The sequence below is a fragment of the Alternaria atra genome, assembly GCF_907166805.1.
Source record: "Alternaria atra isolate CS162 genome assembly, contig: 35, whole genome shotgun sequence".
Classification (NCBI taxonomy): domain Eukaryota; kingdom Fungi; phylum Ascomycota; class Dothideomycetes; order Pleosporales; family Pleosporaceae; genus Alternaria; species Alternaria atra.
In genome coordinates, this window is record NW_025091334.1 from 382,291 (window position 1) to 406,761 (window position 24,471).

The following is a 24,471-nucleotide window of genomic DNA, read 5'->3' on the forward strand; positions in this document are numbered from 1 at the left end:
TCATCTACCTCACCCATCCATTTCAACTCCATCCGCATCACCAAATATTCACCTATTCGCACTTGCACATTTTCCAAAGTAAAATAATTGCTTGCTTTTGAGATACTTTGCGCAGTCAGAAAGCAAAACACGAGGCTGTCTTCAAGCAAGCCACGGAGTTTCACTCAATACTGGCGTGAGATACGTTGTAACCTCGAGCTGACCATCGGCCGTAAACATGATACTCAAGTATGACTGCAAACCTCGCGGCATGCCCGTGTGCATCCCGTTGGTTCCATTGGTTCCATTCGCATGCACGCCATTTGCACCTTTCACGCTTCGTCCCTTCGCTCTGTCTGGGCCATGGGCAGTGCCTCTATCTCCTAGTCGCGGTAAGGCTTCCAGAAAAAGGTCCGCAAACTTCCCTCTCCCGTTGTCTTTCATCCACTGAGCGACGCCGTCCGCCAGCTGCTGCTCCTCTCGACCGTAGACATAGAGCGGCAATTGAACCTTGACATTAGGAAGATCCCTTCCGGGCGCTATGTCAAAGTAGAAACCGCACGCGGGATACACCAGTGGCACTTTAGCCGAACTCTTGTACACAAGATCTTCAAAGCGGGCATTGATGGGCCAGTCTTCATCATCTGGGAAATCCAGCGGCAGACCCGTGACGGCTGCTAGGAGCGTACGCAAAGACTCGATTTGCACTGCTGAGACATCTTTGCGGTGGTTAAGCGTCATGATGGTGTGAATCGTAGAGAAGCGTACGTGGGGAGTACGAAAGTAGAGCTTGATCCGCGAATTGGGCGCAGAGATGCAGTCGATACCAAGAATTCTAGCAGATGAAAGTCAGAAGATATGAAAAGGAGGGACAAAGAAGTGAGACTGAACACGTACGCAGGCGTAAGGAGTTGGCCCTCAGGGTCACTATTCAGGAACTCATATAACACAGTCGCGGATGCACTAGCAGGACAGACCTGGGAGATGGCATCTTTGTACACTTCAAGGGGAATCTCTCGCGTGCCGAGACGACGGGATTTGAGGTATACTTTGATGTTTACCCCGGGCTCGACGAACTCAGCGGCAACCATGACGGTCGTCGTGATTTGATTATTATCTTGCTCCTGCGCATAGCGGTGTTGATCGTGGTCGAAGAGCGTGGCAAGGAAGTGGTTTGTCCAGGCAAGGTCAACGCTGGGAAACGCGCTTGCAATATGATACAGCAAGTCTCGCGATGGACCTTGATTCAGGGGGTCCTTCGGCGAGCCGCTGAACCTGTCTACAGCCTCGAATGTGTAGCGGACTTCAGGAGCTCCAGTGGCCGTGTTCCACTTCCAAGAGTATTCGACTGGAGGGCCCTGAATCGTGTTGACCGTCGGCCAATGAAATGTGCCATCACTGGCGGGTGCTGGTCCAAAGTACGGAACCTTGAGTAGATTTAGCACACGATCACCAGCTTGCAGACAAGACTGTGGCCTACAACTCGATGATGATGAAAGAGTAGAGCCTCATATTGCTTCTCCACGGGGTATTGAGCCGCTTCGAGGAGATGTGCAAGGTGCAATCCGGTATAATTCCACCAATAATCACAATCAGATTCGCGAGACGGCAGCAAAGGCCGCAAAGACTCCCAGGCCTTGGTGGTAGGACCCATTGTGCTCGGCTTTATGGAGATAAGAAGATAGACTGTCGAAAGTCCGAAATATACCAAGGTACAGTATTGGATGCTATTGAGGACGACAGCAATGGAAACCAAGTCCTTTCTTACACATTCTTATCATTTGTGTGGTACGACCGTGCGCTTCGATCATCTGCCAGCAATGGATGTGTGCCTACCTCCGGCATAACCTTGACCGCCATTAATGGGTGGTAGGTTGGTGGACATCCCGCAGGATGTGGGCCCCAATTATCGTGATTATGATGATTGGCGTCGTTAAGGCGTCACTTCTCTCCATTCAGACGAAAATGTACTCAATCTGTAATGTGCGTAATCTGCATAGTTACTTGCATGCAGTAGTGTTTCTACACTTTGTGCAGTAGTTTCTGGTAGCGTTATGCAGTATAGGATAGTTGTATGCAGTGATGTCTATCAGCTGAATGCAGGACGCCCGACAGATATATGCAGTAGCGTATGCAGGCCAAGTGTACTGGGTATTCGTACTAGTGTATGTTCGCTTCATATGGTGGTGTCGTAATATAAGAAACCATGTCGGCGCTAACTATAAGGTTTGCTTTTGCTCTCCAAGATATGACTTTTCGTAAGTCCTACATCCTCCCTTCCTGCACGCCCTTTACTTTCATCGAGCCAATGATATGGTGCAACACAGCGAAACGACGGACAACCGTGGGCTTCTCCATACCATCTTCGAGAGTCAGGTTTCCTCATCACCAAATCGAAATGCCATCCAGACATACACTCTTGGATCATGCCAGACTATCACCTATCATGAACTGAACTCGGAAGCAAACATGATAGCAAGGCAGATCCGATCCACCAAGTTACCGCAAGTGATCAGATTCGCTATATGCATGGACAAAGGGCCGAATCTTGTTGCGATCATTCTCGCCGTCTTGAAGTTAGGTTGTGCCTGGTCACCAATTGATCCAAAAGCTCCAGTCAAACGCAAGATTGCAATACTACAAGAGCTTGGCAGCTGCCACCTCTTGGTAGCACCGGAATACGCAGCTGACTTCCAGCACTGCCCATCGTCCACGAGCATCTTCGTCTGGGACGATTTGATATCGAGAGCTGCAAGTGTTCAAGACGGTGACAACTTGCAAGGAGTCGATTGCAACCCAGATAGTCCTTGTCACATCTTATGGACCAGCGGGTCTACGGGAGTTCCCAAGGGTCAGTTTAAATCTCCAGTGCCCTCTTTCTTTGTCAGTCGACTGATACAAACACATATCAGGGGTGGTTATTTCCCACCAATCCGTTGCAAATAATGCATCTACTTTGGCACAACTTTTCCGTCTGGGAGAAAACACCCGAACTCTTCAGTTTGCACATTTCACGTTCGATGTATTTGCTCTGGATATATTCATGTCACTTAGCGTCGGTGCTTGTCTGATCATGGGAGAAATCTCCGAGATGATCACTGATATATCATCGTTCATGATCTCTACGCAAACGAGCTACGCGCAATTAACTCCATCAGTAATCCAGTTGTTGGATCCAGAAACAATGGATCTCAATGGTAGCCTTCGCATCTTAGCCAGCTCTGGTGAAGCTATGACGGAAAGCATCATTAGTGTGTGGGCAGGTAGACTACAGCTCTTCAACTGTTATGGCCCGACTGAGACGGATGTTGTCACTGCTCATCGAATGACGGCGGAAACTTCGCCGCATTGTATTGGAAAGGAGCTGGCTGGATGCAAGGTATCGATCAGAGATGACCAGGGCATTGAATTACCTCAAGATACTATCGGGGAGATTTGTGTGTCAGGGATTCAAATCATGACTCAATACCTAAATGCGTCGAACACAGTGCACTGGCATCTAGGACGCCCGGAGGGACGGGTATACCGCACCGGCGACCTAGGAAAGGTCGTATGTAGTGGAGATATCTTCTGCTTCGGCCGCAGAGATCACCAAGTGAAGGTACGAGGCAACAGAGTCAATCTGGTCGAGATCGAGGAGACTATTCGGTATGTATCGGACGTAAAATCCATTTCTGTGCTGCTCCCGACCGCTGGTCTTCTCCAAGGTCAACTCTGTTGTTTTCTGCAAGCCAGCCTGAATGAATGCACTTTGCATCACGAAGCAGGGTCTTCGCTGCAGCCCAACACTTCAGAAGAAGCCATACGTGTGACCGAGACGGCACTAGAAGAGTTGGAAAGGTCATTGCCGACTGCGGCAGTCCCGACAAGTTGGTGGCTTCTCCAAGCTATGCCGCTGACCTCAAGCGGGAAAGTGGATCGTCAGACCTTATTAAAATGGCTAGAGTCCTCCACTCAATCTGAACTTCAACTTCGAACGCATCCCGCAGTATTTACGCCATCTCCATCTCCATCTCCGTCTCTATCTGACAGCAACACGGACACAAGTGTGTTGGGCTTGGGCGGACCTGAGCAAACAATCAGGTCGATCTGGGCTGAGTTACTGGATATGGACGATATCAAGATCCCAGCAGAGCGGCCATTCTTCGCCATGGGCGCTCATTCTCTCCTGGCTGTCAGGCTGGTCGCAGCGATACGGGCTCACGGAGTTGCTTTCACCATGCAGACGCTTCGAGATGCCGACACTATCAGGAAGCAAGCCATTCTACTCGCCCATTCCGAGAATCGAGTCAAGCCAGCGTCAAGATGTAAGGCAGAGATCCCTTATACCCTGATAGGCGCCGAAATCGACCGTCGCCAACTGATGGAAGCGGCGTCCAAGGTCTGCTCTGTTCCAATGGGATCCATTGATAACATCTATCCTTGCACGCCGATGCAAGGCGGACTCATGGCTGCATCGCTACAGCATCCAGGATTATACGTTTGTGACATGATTCTGGGTACGAGGGATCAGTTAGACCGACCTGCCTTCGATGTCGCCTGGTCACAACTTGTCGCTTTGGAACCCATCCTTCGGACGAGGATTGCAATGTTTCCTGACTTTGGCATGCTCCAGGTGGTCCTGAGCCCTGAACATTGCGTCGATCTGGCGGCGAATCGCCCGTGCGATATGGGATCAGGATCGCGATTATGGCATTACGTATGCAAAGAGTCCACCATTCATTTACGTATGCATCACTCAATCCTGGATGGTGCACAGGTATCGCTCATGCTTGGAAAGCTTGGTAATCTCTACAGCAAGTGCATACACAACAACGAGCTCCGCCTGTCTCAACTGGTTCTCGATAGTATGCGTGGCACTCCCTATACCCATTTTGTACACTCAATCTTTCAAGATGTTCCTTCAGGAGTTACCAGGGAGTTCTGGCTCGATCACTTGAGGAAACAATGTGCGACAGACTATCCGACGGTCATTTCGAGTGTTCCAAAGCACAGTACAGGTGGTACACTCAGTTGTACAATCCAATGGGATTATCGGAAGTTGGCCGCCGAAAGTGAGGTTCCTCCAGGCGCACTTCTGGGAGCCTTGTGGTCACTCGTGTATAGTGGCTTCGCCGATGCTCCTTCTGTTGTCTACGGAATGGTTCACTCGGGTAGAGATGCTCCTGTAGATGGCATCGAAGAGATCGTCGCTCCGACTATAGCGATCACACCTATGGTAGCCGCAGTTGACCCTAATTTTAAATTCGTCGACCTCGCAACAGCTCATCAAAAGGCCGTGTCCGATATGACTCCGCATCGGCATTTCGGGCTCCAGCACATACAAGCGCTAGGATCCAATTATAAGGCAGCTTGCGACTTTCGCGCGCTTCTTGTAATTCAGTCAGAGATTGATTCATCATTGCCTGACGGACCTTTGATTTTAGAGAGTGTCTCGGAGCCTCGCTACGATTATCCTCTCGTTGTCTCCATAACGATGAGAGAGAACCAAACGGTGGTAATCGAGATTACGTACGAGGAGGTCGTCATATCCACAGAAGTAGCCCGATGTATACTCGATCGCCTTGAGGACGTTAGCAAACAGCTCGAGGACTTCGGTGTCCACCAAACTGTGGAATTTCTCCAAAATCCATCCCAAACTCAACTTGAACGCATTATCGCATCGACTAGCGCAACTGCCGCCATGGAAATGCATGTTCAGGACATATTCTATGCATCTGCTCACAAAGCTCCCCAAAACCCCGCAATATTCGACCAAGAATTGGGTGTGTCCTTGACATACTCAGAGGTTGAGCGGTTATCCAAGTTACTGGCACAAGACATTGTTCAAAGCGGCGTCGAGCCCGGCTCGGTTATTCCAATTTGCATTGGCAATAGCGCTTACGCAGTACTTGGGATCTTGGCAATCCATCAGGTTGGGTGCGCCTATGTTCCTATTGACCCCGAGCACCCAATGAAACGTCAAGATTTCATCATTGGACAGGTCAATGCGAAGATTTTGCTTTGTACATCGCATGCATGTGCAAGGTATGCTCATCTTGCGGGCCAGATCATCAACGTGGACGAAGTCGTCTCAGTATCATCCGAACAAGCTTTAGTATCAGCAGATCGAGCAGTAGACGAATGTAATATCGTCGGACCAGGCGCAGTTGGGAGCAATATGTCAGAAGACGGCAAATTCCAAGTCAGGTCTTCGGGCAGCCCAATGGGGAAACCAACAGACACTGCGTTTGTCCTTTTCACTTCTGGTAAGAAAGCAAAGAGCAGACGGCCGACGTGATAGTCTAAACATTCAGATTACACGGCGTAGTCAGCACTTCTTAAAGCTCTATAAGCAAACGCTGACATCTCCACTTATAGGCTCCACTGGCCTGCCAAAAGGCGTAGAGCTCACGCATCAAAACATTGCAACTGCTGTCCACAGTCTCATTGATTCATTCCACCTCAAAGAGGGCGTGCGTATAATCCAGCTTACGACACTTACTTTTGATTTGAGCCTCTTAGAGATATTCGGCTCATGGGCGCGTTGTGGGTGCATTTGCATTCCCTCCAAAGATTCACGCGTAAACAGAATCTCGGAAGCTCTGAGAGAGATGCAAGTGGATACTGTCGTTGCTACTACTACTATAGCGAGTCTGTTACGAGTCAAGGATGCATCGCAACTTCAAACTATGGTCATCGCGGGCGAGCGACTTAGCAGAGAGATCGTGGACCGTTGGGCTGCTCGATTACGACTGTACCAATGCTACGGCCCTACCGAGGGTGGTATTTCAGTGACGTCGACAAGAGTTATGCCCAATTGTCCTGAGCTACAGAACCTTGGACCTTCGTTGAACGCGAGAATTTGGATCCTTAACAGTGATCGCAAACCTATCCCCTCAGGCTATCCCGGAGAGATTGCAATTTCGGGACCAACGATAGCCCGCGGGTATTTCGGGGATCCAGTCAGGACAGAGAACTCCTTCGTCACCATAATGCCGTCTGGAGGCAGAGAAACAGAACAGATGGTATACTTAACGGGTGACATTGGACGACGAACAGGCGATGGAAATGTTATATTTCTTGGGAGAAAGGACCACCAAGTGAAAATTAATGGCATCAGGATTGAAATAGGCGAGATCGATGACAACATTCTTGATGCCGCATTTGACATCCGCAGCGCGGCTGTCATACATGTTTCGAATAAGCTTGTGGCTTTTCTCGACGACGGAAAGGGTGCAGCTGTAAACGAATCAACCATCTTTCACGAATTGACCCCCGATCGAGAGGCCACGGTTGCAGCTATCCAAGTTCATCTCAAAGCTCGATTGCCAATCTACATGCTCCCATCACGGTTTATCTTCATTAAGCATTGGCCAAAGACATCGAATGGGAAGACCGACCGCAACGTGCTCATCGCAGCATATGGAACTGAACATTCCAAAACCCCTTCGTATGCGAAGAGCAACACTGGAAGCCAGGAGACTGGATCTCATGACATTTCAGGTCACAGAGAGTTAAGTGGATCCTCTTGGTTTAAGCATACGCTTCAGGGTGTGCTTGGCCTACCTCGAGATTTCGATATCGACCCATTCGCTTCATTTTTCGAGATAGGAGGGGATTCATTTGCTGCGATGAAGTTTGTTGCTGCAGCTCGTGCGGACAACATCGACATTTCAGTCCATGACATCTTCCGCAATCCAACTCTAAGTGCTATACGGGACCGTATGTTCCACAATGCTCCTGAGTCGACAGAGCGCCTTGCGCAAACCAGTACCGATTTTCAGAAGTTCCTGCTGAAAGATTTCGTCGATCCACAAGAGATTGAGAGCCTTACCGGGCTCACTATGAATCTTGTAGACGACATTTATCCGTGTACCCCATTTCAGGAAGGCGTGGCTGCACTCGCGTTACCATCTACCGGTCTCTACGTGACCCGGCATGTATTTGCACTTACTCCATGCGACGAGATCCGCTTCAAAGCAGCTTTATCGCTTGTAATCGAGCGTACTGCTATCCTAAGGACAACTATTGTGGCACTCAAGGCTCTGGGAGTTCTACAGTTGGTGATGGCCCCGGAGGGTCCGTTATCACCACCGGTCAGACTTCACGCCGCTCTCGCAGATTTAGTTTCTTCAGCAGTACAATTGGAGGACCAATATCTTTTCAACTTCGATCTCGTCGTGCATAACGGGTTAGTCAACACGTTTGCGGTGACCATGTCACATGCAGCCTATGATGGATGGAGCCAAGAGATTCTGCTGGATGATATTTCCAAGGCTTACTGCGAAGGATATTTGCTACCTCCCTTAGCCAATTTCGCCTCGTTCATCTCTTATCAACATCAGAACTTAAAAGATCCCCGAACAAAGCAATTCTGGGCATCGTATCTTTCCGAAGCGCAGAGCACATCGTGGCCGCACGAGCCGCGCTGTGGTACTGTGTCTGTTTGTGCTGATCAGCGTCGTTCATCTACAGCAAAGATCTCGTGGCCTAACCAAAGAAGACTGAGGCCTGCCATACTTCGTGGTGCCTGGGCTCTCCTTCTCGCAAAGTATGAGAATACAAGAGATCCGTGCTTTGGCACGATCTTTTCTGGCCGAGCCAATGATTTCCCACACATCGAATCAGTTCGAGGTCCAACCATGTCTGCCGTTGTTATGCATATCCCACTAAGCCAACAGGAAACTGTCGCAAACTTTGTGCAACGACAGCACGAAAATTTTACGACCATGTTGCCTCACAGCGCCTACGGTTTACAGAACATCAAAAAGGTCTCCGAGGATGCCGCAAATGCATGCGAGTTCCGTACGATGCTAGTTGTACAGCCTACGGACATCTCGGAGCCAAATTCTAGACGGGAGATAGCGTTCGATTTGATTGAGGAAACTATGTCCGGAGGGTACGCTGTCACCGTCGAATGTGTCCCGACACATGGAGGAATCAAAATTTCCATTTCGTACGATTCTGCATGGGTCTGCGACGAGGAGGTAGATCGACTGGCTGAGCAGTATCTGCATTTGGTGGAACAGATTTCAATCCGTGTGCATGATGATTCAACCATAAACGATATCGATGTAGTCTCTCCACAGGACCTCGAACAAATCCAGCGATGGAACGCTTCCGAGTTGAAACCTCAAAAGAAGAATCTTTATGGACTTTTCGAAGCGGCAGTGCGGCAGTTTCCAGACTCACCAGCCATTGAAGGGTCGGGCGGACAAGTGATTTCCTACCAAGATCTTGAACAACATGTCTGCGCTCTCGCCGAGGTTTTGGAGAATAGTGGAGTGAGATCACAGGATAAGGTCCTTATTCGGATGGCCAAGTCACCGCACCAGATTGCAGCCGTTCTCGCTATACTTAGAGTTGGTGCGACATTCGTGCCCATCGATATGGAGTGGCCCCACGGAAGAATTCAGAGAATCGCCGAAGATACAGCCGCTGCATTCGCTGTGGTCGACATTGATGAACCACTCTTTGAACCGCCGTCAAGTGTACTAGAAATCAATGTTCATGCACTTTCAAAAGAAACTTCAGTCCCAGCCCGCTTCAATGAACGGGCTCAAAATGTGGAACCAGAACACCTGGCGTACATAGTCTACACCTCAGGATCTACCGGAGAGCCTAAGGGGATTCTCATATCCCACATTGCCGTGTGCACGGCGATTGTGGCCCACCAGCTTCATCTGCATCTGAATTCCGACTCTCGAGTTTACCAATTTGCGTCTCTTACCTTCGACATGAGCATAACAGACATTTTCGGCACACTATCAGTCGGCGGTTGCATCTGCGTACCAACCGAACACGAACGCCTTTTCGAGCTTGAGAAGACTATTCACGAAAGGCGAGCGAACTGGATATCTCTCACGCCAAGTGTGGCCAGTTTATTGAGCCCTAATAATGTTCCAACATTGAAGACGCTGGCACTAGGCGGGGAACTTGTTACCCAAGGTCTTCTGGATACGTGGGTGGACAAGATTCATCTGATCAACAAGTATGGACCGACCGAGACCACTATAACCACTACTGTTTGTCACCTGCCTGGAGACCCTTATTGTATTGGAAACGGAATAGGAACAACGTCCACCTGGATTGTAGATCCGTACAACCACACTCGCCTTGCTCCAATAGGAGCGGTCGGCGAACTACTTTGCGTCGGTCCAGCTGTGGCTTCTGGATACTTGAAGAATGCTGAAGGCACAGCCAAAGCGTTCATCACACCTCCGCCCTGGGTTGACCTACAGAGCAAGGCATGGAAAGCCTATCGGACAGGTGACTTAGTGCGATATAATGCTGACTCCTCTATCCGCATTATCGGTCGCGCTGACAGACAGTTGAAGCTTCGTGGAAAGCGTGTTGAGCTTGCAGAAATCGATAATGCGATTAGACGCACGGGATGTATCGACCAAGTTGTAACGGATGTATTCAAACGAAACGAAATACCCCTGCTGGTCTCCTTTATCACGGCCGCCTTTTCTGACATGCCACACATACCCGCCAAGACAACTACTATTGTGAGGGACTCTCCCAATCAAAGTGAGACCATTCAACGTATCAGACACGCCCTTCAGCAAGATTTGCCCATATACATGCAACCTTGGGCCATCATCGTGGTTAACAACATACCCCGTTCTAGCTCTGGCAAAGTCGATCGTCGTATGCTACAACGTATTGCGAAGACGTGGTCTCTCGAGGATGAAGAGGCGAAACCTGTGGCACCTAAGGCGCCTAGCGCGGGAGCTATGTCTCGAACCGAGCTCACCGTTCAGGAGTTCTGGTCAGACATACTAGGTATCGATAGACAGCGGATACGTTCCGACGGTATGTGCATTCCATCGTCTATCTACGTTTTCATAGCACATGGAGAGCTGACCTCTATAGATATATTCACAAGATTGGGAGGCGACTCTCTCAGCCTTATGCGCCTCGCATTCTCCTTAAGAGCAAAGGGTTTTCTTGTAGATGTTACCAAGATCCATTTAGGGTTGACATTGAAGCAAATGGCCCAGCTATTGACAGGAATCGGGCAAGAGCATAAAGCGAGTGAAACGTTGACTGTTGAGCCTTTCTCACTGCTTGGCAACGTTTCGGTCGCATCACTTTGCGAGAACATCAGAAGACGCCTCCATGTTCCGCTGGAAGCTATCCATGATATCTACCCCATGTCACCCATGCAAATGGCGCTCATTGCATCGTCCGCGAAGAGCCCAGGATCCTACACCAACAAGATTACTTTCACGCTTCCACAATCCGTTGACCTTGACCGACTGGAAGGAGCCGTGCGACGGACTGTTGGGCACCAAGAGATCCTTCGAACCGCATTTTTTGAAAATGTTGAGGGTCTTACCGTCCAAGTTGTGCTGAATACTACGCCTAAGATGGAACGTCCTGCGAGCACCAAATTCATCGATGAGAAGGACTACGATCAAGACTTTCATCTCCCAGCTGTATTCTACCTTGAGAAGACGAACATCAGTGTTCTTTTGCATGTCATCATTCACCACGCAGCAATGGATGCTTCTTCATTACGACTGCTTGTTCATGACTTGCACTGTGCATGGTCGTCTCAGCCGCTACTGGAGCGGTCGGCATATCGTACGTTTATCAAACGTCTAGAGATGATTGATTCGAAAGAAAATAGCAGAGAAGCATGGGAAGCTTTCACAAATCGTCCGCCCCCCAGTCAAGCCCCAATTCTTGAGAGCCTTGAGAGTACGGAGCAACCAGGGCGACGTATTGTCCAGGTCCAGATGCCGTCTCCGAAGAATAGCGATTGGTCGTCATCCGAGATACTCACTGCTGCGCTTGCCATCGTGCTGCGCCAGACCAGTGGTGCTTCCTCAATTTGCTTTGGGTTAGTGCTGTCAGGCCGCCTGGACAACTTCGTTGGACTTGAGAATGTGGCCGGGCCGACATTCACCACCATCCCTATGATCTGTGATACCGAGCGCATGGCGCCGAAGCAGGATCTACTTCGATCAATACGAGAAGATATCAACAAAATTAGGAATCATCAGCAGTTCGGGCTTCACAACATAGCCAAGTTGAACGACTGCGCTCGCCAGGCAGCCTCCTTCACCACTCTCATGGTTATCCAACCTGGGGGTGATGCGAACAATAATGGAATCTTCAATGATTATACTTGCGAAACAATGCGACCCATTGCGCAATATCCACTGCAAGTAGAATGCAAACTTTCTAGGGGTGGTGCAGAGATAATAACGGCATACGACGGCAAGGTTATTGGCGCAACTGAAGCGGAGTGGTTCAACGATCACTTGAAGCAAATCATTGAGAACGACCTTTGTGGAAGCGAAGAGCTAGCCAAGCCTTTGCAGGATTCTATGGCTTTGACCAATGCCGATCAAATTCAGATTGATTCCTGGAACTCGACAGTCATTAACGCGGATACCCGATTCTTGCATACATGCTTCTCGGAAGCTGCTGCTAAGTACCCCACAAGTAGGGCCGTCGTATTCGAGGATAAGATATGCACATACAACGAGCTGGACCAGCTCTCATCTAATCTGGCACAGGAACTGGTGAGTCGCGGTGTAAAGCCTCGTGGCAGAGTTCCGCTTATGTTCGAGAAATCCGCGATCCTGGTTGTCGCTATCTTAGCTGTGCTGAAGACGGGCGCTGCGTACGTGCCCTTGGACCCACTACAGCCACAGGCCCGGCTGAAATCTATGAAGGATGCTATCGGGACCGATATCATCCTTTGTTCACCTTCCATGAGAGATAGATGCCAACTGTGGGGTAACAAGGTCTTCATTGATCATCCGTTGTTGCTGCTGCTTCAGGCACCGGACAGGCAGCACCAGCCGACAAGTAACATGACCCCTGAAGACCCGGCGTACATCATGTTCACTAGCGGTTCATCTGGTACTCCAAAGGGCGTCGTGATTTCCCATGGAGCAGTTGCCACGAGCATCCGCGATCAAATCTCTTCATTCAACTTCAGACCCAGCGTCAGAGTCATGCATTTCTGCTCATATACCTTTGATGTAAGCGTTATGGAGATCTTTGCGACATTGACATCAGGAGCTACGCTCTTCATTCCGTCGGAGCAAGATCGAATGTCGAGTCTAGCCCGGTACATGCGAGAGAATGAGATTCAAACTGCGATCCTCACACCTACTGTGGTTCGAAGTTTCCTCACACCAGACAAGGTCCCTAACTTACTGCAATTGATCTTGGTTGGGGAACCTTGTAATCAAAATTTGATATTGGAATGGTGTAATCGTGTGAAGCTCATCAACGACTACGGGCCAACGGAGACCACAATCGATTCTTCCACGAACACAAATATCACTGAGAACACAAAACCCACGAATGTTGGAAAGCCGATATCTGCACACTTATGGATCGTTCGACAATCCGACCCCAGCCAACTATGTCCACTGGGTGTTGCAGGCGAACTATTGATATCGGGGCCAACGCTCGCCAATGGCTATCTAAACGATCCCGAAAGAACTTCACAGGCTTTCATAGATAGTGCTGAGCTACCTTGGGTTCAGAGGGTGACATTGAGCCCAGTCAGGCTTTACAAAACTGGAGATCTTGCAAGATACTCTCGCAATGGTGATATCCACATCTTAGGCCGAATCGACAGTCAAATCAAACTGAAGGGCCTCCGCATCGAGGTTCAAGAGATCGAACAAGCGCTTGAAGGGTTTGAACCATCGTTGAGGGCCGGGGTGATACTGACCAAGTCGCCGAGTGGTGAAGATTCGCTCTTCGCGGCAGTGAGCAAAGAGAAGTGGCGAAGGAGTTCAGAACCCAGTACACTAGAGCTTACAAGAGAGCTGAGCGCTTGGATCGATGCGCTAGCCAAACATGTTGCGAGGCTTCTACCAAGATATATGCGCCCATCCGTTATTGTTCCTCTAACACACCTACCGACTATGACGTCTGGCAAACTCGATCGACGAAAGCTTAGACAGACCGCAGAATCTCTTGTCAACGAATGGTCTGTGATGCAACAGTGTCATGTCTCTTCGGAAACTCGCAAGACGATTGTGATTTCTCAAGCAGAGTATGACCTGCGGGACGAGTGGGCGCGAGTTCTGAATGTGGACGCCAATGGGATTCATTCTGACTATAATTTCTTCTCGATGGGCGGCGATTCTCTTTCCGCCATGAAGCTGTCTTCGTCATACAAAAACAATAGTAGACTGCCCGTCCAGTCAATCTTCCAGCACCCTGCCCTTGGCGACATGGCGAAGGCGATAGAGACTGTGAGTATGGCTGAGGTGACGGCACATCATGCGGCCATTGGACCGAATTGCCAGCCACAGATGAGTTTTTCAACGGCTCTATTTGACAATGTTGCCGAAACTTGCAGCGTCCGTGTGCAGGATATTGAGACTATATTTCCATGTTCTCCACTGCAGGAGGGACTTTTCACAGCCTCGTTGCTTTCAAGCGGCTCTTACTGCGCCCGCGTGGCATACGACTTAGCTCCGGACGTAGACATAGCCAGATTCTGTGCCTCTTGGGAAGCTGTGTATCACGCAAACTCGATTCTTCGTACACGAATCGTTCGGAACTGTCGGAAGACAACCGAACTCCTCCAGGTTCCGATACGTCAGCAATTGTGGTGGAAGAAAGTCGATATTGAAGAAGAAGTTGATGAACGTCTATATATGACTCTTGGTGGAGAGCTCACCCGGTGGATCCTGTTGAACGGTGGGGGCCGAGCGAGAAAATTCGTGCTCTTCATACATCATGCTCTCTACGATGATATTACACTAAAGAGCATCTTCTCTGATTTCGCCCAATTGTATACAAAAGGGTTCTTGGAGGAGGGGCCAAGAGTGTTCGGGATGCAGCAATACATAGGATTCCTGGAGAGTCTAGACAAGAGCAGCATGATCGAAGTGTGGAAAAATTTGTTGAAAGGAACAAGCGCAGTCCACTTCCCAACCAACAGACAGCCTAGCTACAAGCCGCAGACGAATAGAGCTACGCAGATACTCGCTGCAAAATCTTCTGGTGGGGACTCCTGGCGGCCAAATCAAACCCCGATTCTTCGTGCCGCTTGGTTACTTACTATTTCACGCCACCAATATCCAGTCTCTGATGGCGAGACTGTGTGCTTCGGCACGGTTCTTTCGAGTCGCATGTCGACCACACCTGGGCTTGAAAAGGTCTTGGGGCCTATGATACAAACTTTGCCGGTCGTCGAAACTGTGAACCGGACAGATCTTCTTTCTGAATTTCTAGAGCGCATCCGTGCGAAATATGTGCAAGCGATGGACTCAGGTCATCTTGGGCTCAAGAAAATCAGATCAATCGGACCTGAGCAGGCATCGGCATGTGATTTCAACAACCTGTTCGTCATCCAAAGTGGAGGACATGAAGAGGAATACATCCAAAATGAACAGATTGAAGGTTTCACTCGCATCAAGCAAGAGCTACAGCACCCTTACGGGCTGGTCCTCGAGTGTACTCCAACACCAACCGGCGTAACATTTTCGGCTTCATACGACTCTGGTATACTAGATGAAATAGCAGTGTCTAGGCTGCTTGATCATTTCGGAACTGCATTTGAACGTCTTACAGAATTACACGAGATCAGTACCGCTAAGGTTTCAGACGTCCTCTCTCGCTTGAGCAGTGATGCCGAATTGAGCTTAGTATGTTCCTGGAATGAACAACCCGCTCCATCGGACGGTCTCCTTCACGAGCTGTTTCTAGTCGCTGCACAGAAGTGGCCGAAAAGAGAAGCGGTTTTCGCGCACGATCGTTCGTTGACATATGAGCAACTTGACCAGGAGTCTTCAGCTTTGGCATCCGAACTTATGTCTTCTGGAGTACGAGTTGGATCTACGATACCCATCTGCTTCGAGAAGAGCAGCTACATGCTTGTTGCCATACTTGCTATACTCAGAGCTGGAGGGGCCTACGTTCCAATATCACCAGATCATCCACCCGAACGACAAGGATATATCATAGAAAAATGCAGCACCGAGCTAGTTTTAGCATCTAGGGAGCAAGCCAGTGTACTTTCCAAGGCTTTACATACCAGCAAGACGATTATCTGTGTTGATCAGCAATTTTCTGGCCGCCAACTGGCTGATCAGACGTCCCAACCTCCAAGAGGATACACTCACCCTAGTAGTAAGTCTTTGGCCTACGTTCTGTACACCTCGGGCTCTACTGGCACTCCCAAGGGAGTCGTTGTGTCTCATGGTGCGGTTACTCGCAGCATGGTCAAACACGCAGAGCACTTCGGCCATACGTCGAGAGAAGGACTACGCAGCTTACAGTATTGCAACTACACGTTCGATGTGTCAATCATGGATATTTTCCCAACGCTGAGCTTTGGCGGCTGCGTCTGTATTCCTTCCGAAGCCGACAGACTCGGGAACATTTCTTCTTTCATTCAGGAATCCAGGGCAAACCTGGCTATGCTTACCCCCACCGTTGCCAACATGTTGGTCCCAGAAGAAGTACCTGGCCTCTGTACACTTGTCGTGGGCGGTGAACCAATGACAGAATCAGTTCGGAACAAATGGACGAATCCTGCCAATATACCAGAGCGTGTGCTTCATAATGTGTATGGTCCAACAGAAGCTAGCGTCAACGTCGCGACTTCCCGGATGACCACAGAAAGTAATCCTGCGAACATTGGCTCAGCAATTCTTGGTAGTCAACTTTGGATCGCAGAGTCAGATGACACCGACAGACTAGCGCCTCTAGGATGTGTAGGGGAGTTGATCATCACCGGTCCGTGCCTCGCAGATCAATATCTGCATGCTGCAGAGCAGACTGCTAAAGCCTTTATCAAGGCTCCATCGTGGCTTCCTGTACGCTTCGTCTCGACAGCGTACCGGACGGGTGACCTTGCTCGTTTCGCCACAAATGGTGAGATTGAGATGGTTGGCCGGATCGATGCGCAAGTTAAGCTTCATGGAATTCGAATTGAGTTGGGCGAGATCGAAGAGGTGGCAGGTCGAGTCGAACATGTCAAAAGGGCAGTTGTAATTGTCACGAACAAACGCGGCCGTGACGAGCTCTCACTATTTTATGACACTGCTCATGATCAACATTTTATCATCAGAAGAGCGATCCGTGAACAGCTGAGATGTTCACTTCCCCCGGCATTTATCCCGTCGCTGTATATCAGCAGCAGCATTCCTATGACCAGGACTGGAAAGATTGACCGCAAGGCACTTGCCCAACAAATGGCTGGCTATCGCCCAGAAGAGTTGGCCAGCTTTGCTGTCGACGCTTCAGACGTGGCTAGGCGATTGCCCGAAACGACGAAGCAGAAAGAATTGCGAACACTTTGGATTCGTGCATTGCATCTACAAGAAGACGACGTCTGGCTGCAGACTAATTTTTTCTCTATCGGAGGAGACTCTGTGGGAGTCATCGTATTGGTCTCGATGATGCAGCGCGCTGGGTACCCGGTCACATATAAGGACATATTCGCCCGACCAATTCTAGAGGACATGGCCTTGCTGATGCACAAAACTGATGAAGAATGTGTAGCCCTCGAGGACCCCGTACCTTTCGAGGTACTAGCAGCTGAGCCTGCTAGCCGAGAGAGTCTTCAGAGTCATCTCGCAGATATACTGAATCTTCCGGTATACCGCATTTGCGATGCTTACCCCTGCTCTGCTATGCAGAATTCATTCATTGCTGCATCGTCGCGGAACCCCGAGGCATACTGGTGCACCATCGACATGGAATTGGCGCCTCATACGTGTGCAAAGCGCCTGATCTCGTCTTGGGAAGCAGTCGTCATGCACAATTCTATTCTGCGTACGGTGATTGCCAACACAAAAGACTTTGGCAACATACAGATCGTCGTCGATGCGGATCCCTGGAAAATCTTCGGCGACTGTCATGAAGAAGCAGTACTGCTTCAGAAACCACTTTTCAGGTATAGCCTTGATACCTCATGTACGGGAAAGAAGGTCTTCCAGCTGAGGATGCACCACGTAATCTACGATATGTGGGTACAGGACGCACTTTTCGACCAACTTAGCCAAATGTATAACGGGAGACACTTGGAAGGCCATCCTTCTTTCAGTCGCTTTATCCGCTTCGAACAAGAAGAAAATGGCTCCGCGGAGTTTTGGAAGAATGCTATTCGAGGCGCGTCTATTGTAAAGTTCCCAAACTATAGGACTGTGCAAAACCCAGGCGAGGTGTTGATGACTCTCACTGCGGAGCGTGTGATGAAGCTACCTCAGACGAGAATATCATCTTTCTCGATCGCGACGATCATACACTGCGCATATGCATTGCTGCTTTCCAGATATGGGTATACAAGCGACGTTTGTTATCCCTCCGTACAATCAGGACGAAGTATCCCGCTTCAGGCCGCGTCAGATATCGTTGGACCGCTCATGACAACTTCATTCTTCCGCGCCGACTGCTCAAATGACCGGGAAGTTTACAAGATGCTCGAGGATGCCAGTCAGTTCCTGTTGGATGCGGCCAGTCATCAACACGCTGCGCACACTCTGGTTCCTCGGATCTTCAACCAATCAATAGCGGAGATGGGTAGCATGCTAGTAGTCCAACCTCGTACTCGCCTCTCAGAACCAAGTATCGACTTGTTCAGTGGAACAGGTACGAAAATGGCACAGTCTGGACTACTTCTGGTGGCGGCCACAATCGAAAGCGAAGATACGGTGAATTTGAAGATACAGTATGCACCTGAGGCAATGGAACAGGCAAATGCACAGTTGTTCATGAATCATCTACAACGGGCCATTGAGCAATTGGCAGAAACGCGAATGGACGACAAAAAGCGTCTCGGGGACATCTCCTTGATCACCAAGCATGACGAAGACATCGCGATGAGAGGCTGTGGCACGGCAATGCCAATAACAGATACCGTTGTGAATGCGATGTACCGTATTGCAGAACAAAATCCCAACGCTGTTGCCATCAATGCCCACGATGGAACTTTGACATACGGCGAGCTACTAGGTCAAACAACTAGACTGGCTGCAGTGCTACGATCCCGAATCAGAAGACGCGCAGGCTCAGAGATTCGCATTGCGGCATGTTCCGAAAGAAATGCCATGGCCGTTGCAATCCAAGCTGCCATTTTCACCATCCGAGGAGCTGCATTTATTGCTCTGGATCCCACAAGCCCCATTGAGAGGAACTTACAGATCCTAGAAGATTCGGATGCCGAAATAGTACTGTTCTCACCATTCACAATACATCTGGCTGGGGAGATTGCCGGAGGCAGAGAGATTTTGGAGGTAAGCAAGGAAACTTTGGACAAGCAGCATACAGATACCGGTAGCGAGACCACAGAGGCAAGCCCTCATGCTGGTGACGTGGCATACATCACATACACGAGTGGAAGCACTGGCCGCCCCAAAGGCTGCATCATGGACCACGGCCCCTTGGCAATTACGATACTCAAGCTTACAGAGTGGAAGGATATCAATTCCAAGGTCAACACACTCTGGGGATCCACATGGAGCTTTGATGTTCATCTGTCACAGATATGGGAGCCGTTGACTACTGGTGGTTTGATTTGTGTGCCATCCGAAGACGAAATGCACAAAGGTGTCGAAGCTACGTTGGTGAAATACGACGTGCATCACGCGTTCTTTACTCCAACTCAAGCGAAGATGATTGACTTTAGCAAAACTCCCTCCCTACGGTCTATAGCTATGGGTGGAGAATCGATCAGTTTCAACCTGTTGCCACTTTTCGAGGCAGGTTTGCGCGTCTTCAATGAATATGGGCCATCAGAAGCTTCCGGATGCGTTACAGGTCACGAGCTTATGCCTGATGACCAGGAAAAGAACAAAATCGGTCGAGCGCTGTTTGGCAATTGCTGGGCCTTCGAACCTGGCAGTCTGTCTCGTCTGGCCCCAATCGGAACCATTGGAGAACTCGTGGTTGGAGGAACTTTAGCACGAGGGTACCTCAATCGACCCGATATGACTCATGAAACATTCTTCGAGAGTCCAGCTTGGATACGTGGAGTATGTCAACGGCTGTACCGTACTGGCGATTTGGTGTGCCAAGATCTCGACGGCTCATTCCGGTATCTTGGTCGCGCAGATAATCAGGTCAAGATTAACGGGGTCAGAATCGAGATCGCAGAGATTGAAAGTGGTATCACTGCAGTGGAATCGAGCATCAGTGCAGTAGTCGCAGCCCTTGACTCTGGTGGTGAGGACGGGTCGAAAACTCTTGTCGCTTTCATCGGGTATCAAGGCTGTCAAACACCGTCTACGTCGAAAACAGATGTGAATTTCGAGAAAGACTGTGCATATATCCGTGGAAAATTGGCGCGAACCCTTCCCAGAACTATGATTCCACGTGTTTGGATTCCACTGCCGAGCGTCAAAAGAACATCCACTGGAAAAGTGGATCGCAAGGCATTGCAGGAAGTTTTCGAATCACACAAGCAAACTTTGTCATTGAAAAAACACTCAAACAGCAACGAGATACTCACGAACGCAGAAAAGATCATGCGAAGCCTATGGATTTCTGTGGTAAAGTGCGACCAGTCTAAAGTCGAAAAGTCCACCAATTTTTTCGATCTTGGAGACTCTATCGCGGCGATCGGACTGGTTGCTGCTGCTGCTAGGCTTGGACATCACATGTCTGTGGTGGCTTTGTACAAGAATCCTGAGCTATCGGATATGGCTCTCTTGATACAAGAGGAGAACTCCACGAGCTATTTGCTAATACTCCAAGACCCGCCAGCGTTTTCCTTGGTCAATCCTGATGCCCTTGGTCAAATTACGGAAGACCTGAGTCAAAATATCCCATCTCATTCAACGATCGAGGACGTCTTCCCTCTCACTCCACTCCAGGAAGTGGCTATCGTAGCGAATCAAAGATGGCATCATGCATACTTCGCATGGTTCGTTGTCGATATAATGGGCGTTCTCGACCGTTCTAAACTTCGAGGAGCTTGCAACCAGGTTGTCGACATACACCCTCTGCTTCGAACTGTTTTTTTCCAGAGTGGAGCCGGCTTTTACCAAGCGCCGTTGAGGAATGTGGTGCTTGACTACCAGGAGGTTCCTTGGAATGGTGACAAGTTGAGTGTACCTCATCTCATCGATGAGACCTGCTTAGATGAAGCACGACCCTACTGCAGCCCAACTCGATTCCGCGTACTGCAACACACGCCGACTCATAGCCTGCTGGCCATAGGATTGAGTCATGCTCAGTACGATGGAATTTGTCTACCCAATGTCTTCAATAATTTGATTGCCGTCTACAACGGGAATAAATTAACACGACAGCCAAGCTTCTCACGCTTAGTCCAACTCTTGAATCTACGAACCCATATTGCAGATGCGCAAGCCTTCTGGAGTAAAAGGCTTTCCGGCACCAGCATGACAAACCTTGCCAGGTGTCCGAACACAAACCGGAGACTGTTAGACAGCGTTGTTACCTCCCACATTTGCTTGCCCGAAGTGTCGACGACAGAACGGCGAGTTCACGCTGCTCTCTGCCTTGCCTGGGCAATCACTCTAGAAGCAGCAACAGGTGTTTCTGATGTAGTATTTGGGACACTGACATCGGGCCGTAATGCCCCAATCCAAGACATATCATCTCTGACAGGACCATGCATCACCACGATTCCAGTGCGTGTTGACTTGGACGCACAACGCATGAAATCGAGAACGCTCTTCCAGGCTCTCGAGCAAGTGCATAGAGATCATGTGGAGACCTTCCCTCACGAGCATCTGGGCCTTCGAAGGATAGTGAAAGATTGCACAGACTGGCCGTCCACAACACGATTCTCGAGTATGGTCCAACATCAGAATATCGAAATTTGGAACCCTTCGTCAAACCCGGCTCCCCCTTCAAAGCTGTCGGCAGACGATGCTTTACAATGGAAACACGGAGGCTCGATAGCATACAAAGGCGCATGTGATGAAGTAGACTTGTGGGTGACGAGCGTGCCGACGGGGGATAACAGGACGGACTTGACCATGCTTTTCAATGAGGAGACTTTGCCAAGAGACGTAGCGGAGAAACTTATCTCTGTCCTAACTAGCAACCTCGAGGTTGTGCTACAGGAACGCCACGAAACAGTCACAACGCTCTCCATAGATTCGAATAGGCGTCTGCGTGGCGTTAGACTTCCAATGTCGGCCCATCCGGAATCGGAAGGGGGTTTTCATTCTGGAGTCACACCCGTGATCCAAGAACCTCGACAAGAAACGTATCACTTGCTTCAGACAATATGGTGCCGAGTGCTAGGACTTGCCTCGGAAACGCAGTTCGTTCCTTCGGATTCGTTCTACACACAAGGGGGTGATTCTATAGGAGCGGCCATGGTCGCTGGACTTGCGCAAGCACAAGGTATCGCTCTGAGCCTGCAAGACGCGAATGAATGTGTGACCTTTGGTGAACAGGTCCAAAGAATCGAGGATGGATCGTACAGCAAACCAAAAACGAACAGTTTGGAGTGGGACAAAACCGATCGGATTGCAAAGTCCTTCCTACGATAATCAAATTAAGGACATAGGGATCTCGGAGATAATTTGTACATTGCTCGATAGGCTATAATAATCTATAATTTCACAACCTCTAGTGCTTGTGCAAAATTAGGCTCATAAGAAAGGCACATTTAGAGAAATATATTTGTTATACAAGAGATATTTAACTACTTAGTGTAATAAAGTAACTCAGAGAACTGTAGATTTGAAGGACTATTGGACTTAGATATAATATAGACAGTAGAAAAATGTGATACAGGACTGCAGAGGCGGAGCGAGGAGGACGATTATAGTCTCGACATGTTTGCTTCTCTCGCTTACGCCTTAGCCTCTAACACTACTTATAACTAGCGCCCTACGTGTTAGGAGATGCGTAAGAATTGTTCTTATAACCTCCTTACCTAGTATAGTAAGAAAGAGATTTCCCTTACTATTCTCTTTTAGTATAAAGTAAATACTATTACTTCTAACGTAGTTTACTAGCGAGTCGCTACTACAAGCGAGTCGCTACTACAAGCGGGTCGCTACCCTAACACTAGCGCGACGCCTGCGCAGCAACGTAGTGTAGCACTAGAACACAATATTATACTATAGGTAATAGATTACTACTACTTAGAAGCGTTACTATTATCTACATCCTCTATTTCTACCTTGTAGGTACAAGAGTTATACTTAACCTTGCTGCAACAGCTGCAGCGCCTCTCCGCACGTACCCTCTTTATAGGCGTCTTACTATCCTTACGCTTATTACTATCTATTTTAGTAATTAAGTTGGATACTGTAGCAGAGAATCTGAGGGATCCGCAGATCTAAAGGGCTATCGGACTTAGAGATAACACAGAGAGTAGAAAAGGGACAGGAATAACTAAACTAGGTTCAGACAACGAACACCACACATACAACACACACAATATACTCTACTTACTTGCATCGAGCACACGTTCCGATGAAGGACTACCAAAACACTCTACTACAATACCTTACTAACTATTAGAGTCTCCTCTGCGCGTACGTACTGCCTTTTACAAGTCTTACGCTATATAAGCGTGTTAACAGCTTCTTAAAGGCTTCTTACTTCCTTTTACAAAAATACTATATTATAAGCTATCTACTAAGCGCCTTTACCTAGCTACTTAACTTACTTATCTAATAAGCTTACTAGTAACCCTTGGTAGTGTTATATATAATCTTAAATTAGCGTAGATTACGCCTCTATCTTATAGGCACGTAGTGTTTACGCCTCCTAGGTAACTATACCTAGTGTAGGCAGCGTTAGCGTACGCAGCTGCATATCTAGCTTTAATAATATTGTCAAGCTCTAGAGTCTTTATAGATACGAGATGCACCGCGATAGTGGAAGTAGAGGTATATTGCCTTGTAAGACTAGAGACGAACCGCTGTCGAGCCACAACAGCGGTAAGGTAGGCTAATATACTGCGATTGCTTGGCATACCGGCCCGAACGGGCCCGGAGTTACCTGGTGCCTGACAAATATAGCCTCTAGATTATAAAGGACTAGTCTAGCACATTAAAAGCCTACGTAAACGTTCTCTAGTGTAGCCGCCTTCTTATAAGCTTCTTTAAAGGCTAGTAGGAAGGTTTCCTTGTTAATATAGTAGATACAGCTACGTACTAAGAGTAAGATCCTATTACTTTAGTAGCACTTTAATAGTAAGTAAAGAATAATATTAAGAGGCTATAAGAGGTTTAATAAGTAAGATAGTATATAAAGAGTAATACTCTTATTTTCCTTATAGTAGTTCGAGAATCTACTAAGTAGTAACTATTATAGCTATTAATAATAAGCAGTCTATATACCCTAGTAGAGGACGCCTTTATATATACATTAAAGTGCTTAAGCTATATAAGCGTAAGGTTATTATTATACTAGCTACTAGGAGAGATAGTAAAAATTTAATTATAAGGTAGATATTGTAGTGTAGTAGGATAACATGTGATCGGAGGGACAGTATATATACCGAAAACCTTTCAAGAGAGAAAGGTAGCTTCTTTCTTTAACTTCACTCTAGCGATTGCTCTCGAACTACTTCTTTCT

The 24,471-nt window shown here is 48.6% G+C and overlaps 2 protein-coding genes across 2 annotated transcripts; one reads left to right on the forward strand and one right to left on the reverse strand.

Moving 5' to 3' along the window:
• Nucleotides 1-141: 141 nt before the first annotated feature.
• Nucleotides 142-1,633, reverse strand: ALTATR162_LOCUS11043 (uncharacterized protein; the record flags this gene model as incomplete). The annotated part of the gene is made up of 3 exons (XM_043318684.1): nucleotides 142-814; nucleotides 877-1,406; nucleotides 1,460-1,633. 3 exons carry the CDS (start codon nucleotides 1,631-1,633, stop codon nucleotides 142-144), a joined length of 1,377 nt encoding a protein of 458 aa, XP_043174619.1.
• Nucleotides 1,634-2,292: 659 nt separating this feature from the next.
• Nucleotides 2,293-22,427, forward strand: ALTATR162_LOCUS11044 (uncharacterized protein; the record flags this gene model as incomplete). The annotated part of the gene is made up of 7 exons (XM_043318685.1): nucleotides 2,293-2,830; nucleotides 2,892-6,227; nucleotides 6,340-10,238; nucleotides 10,299-10,779; nucleotides 10,840-12,500; nucleotides 13,212-19,931; nucleotides 20,478-22,427. 7 exons carry the CDS (start codon nucleotides 2,293-2,295, stop codon nucleotides 22,425-22,427), a joined length of 18,585 nt encoding a protein of 6,194 aa, XP_043174620.1.
• Between the last annotated feature and the right edge of the window lie 2,044 nt (nucleotides 22,428-24,471).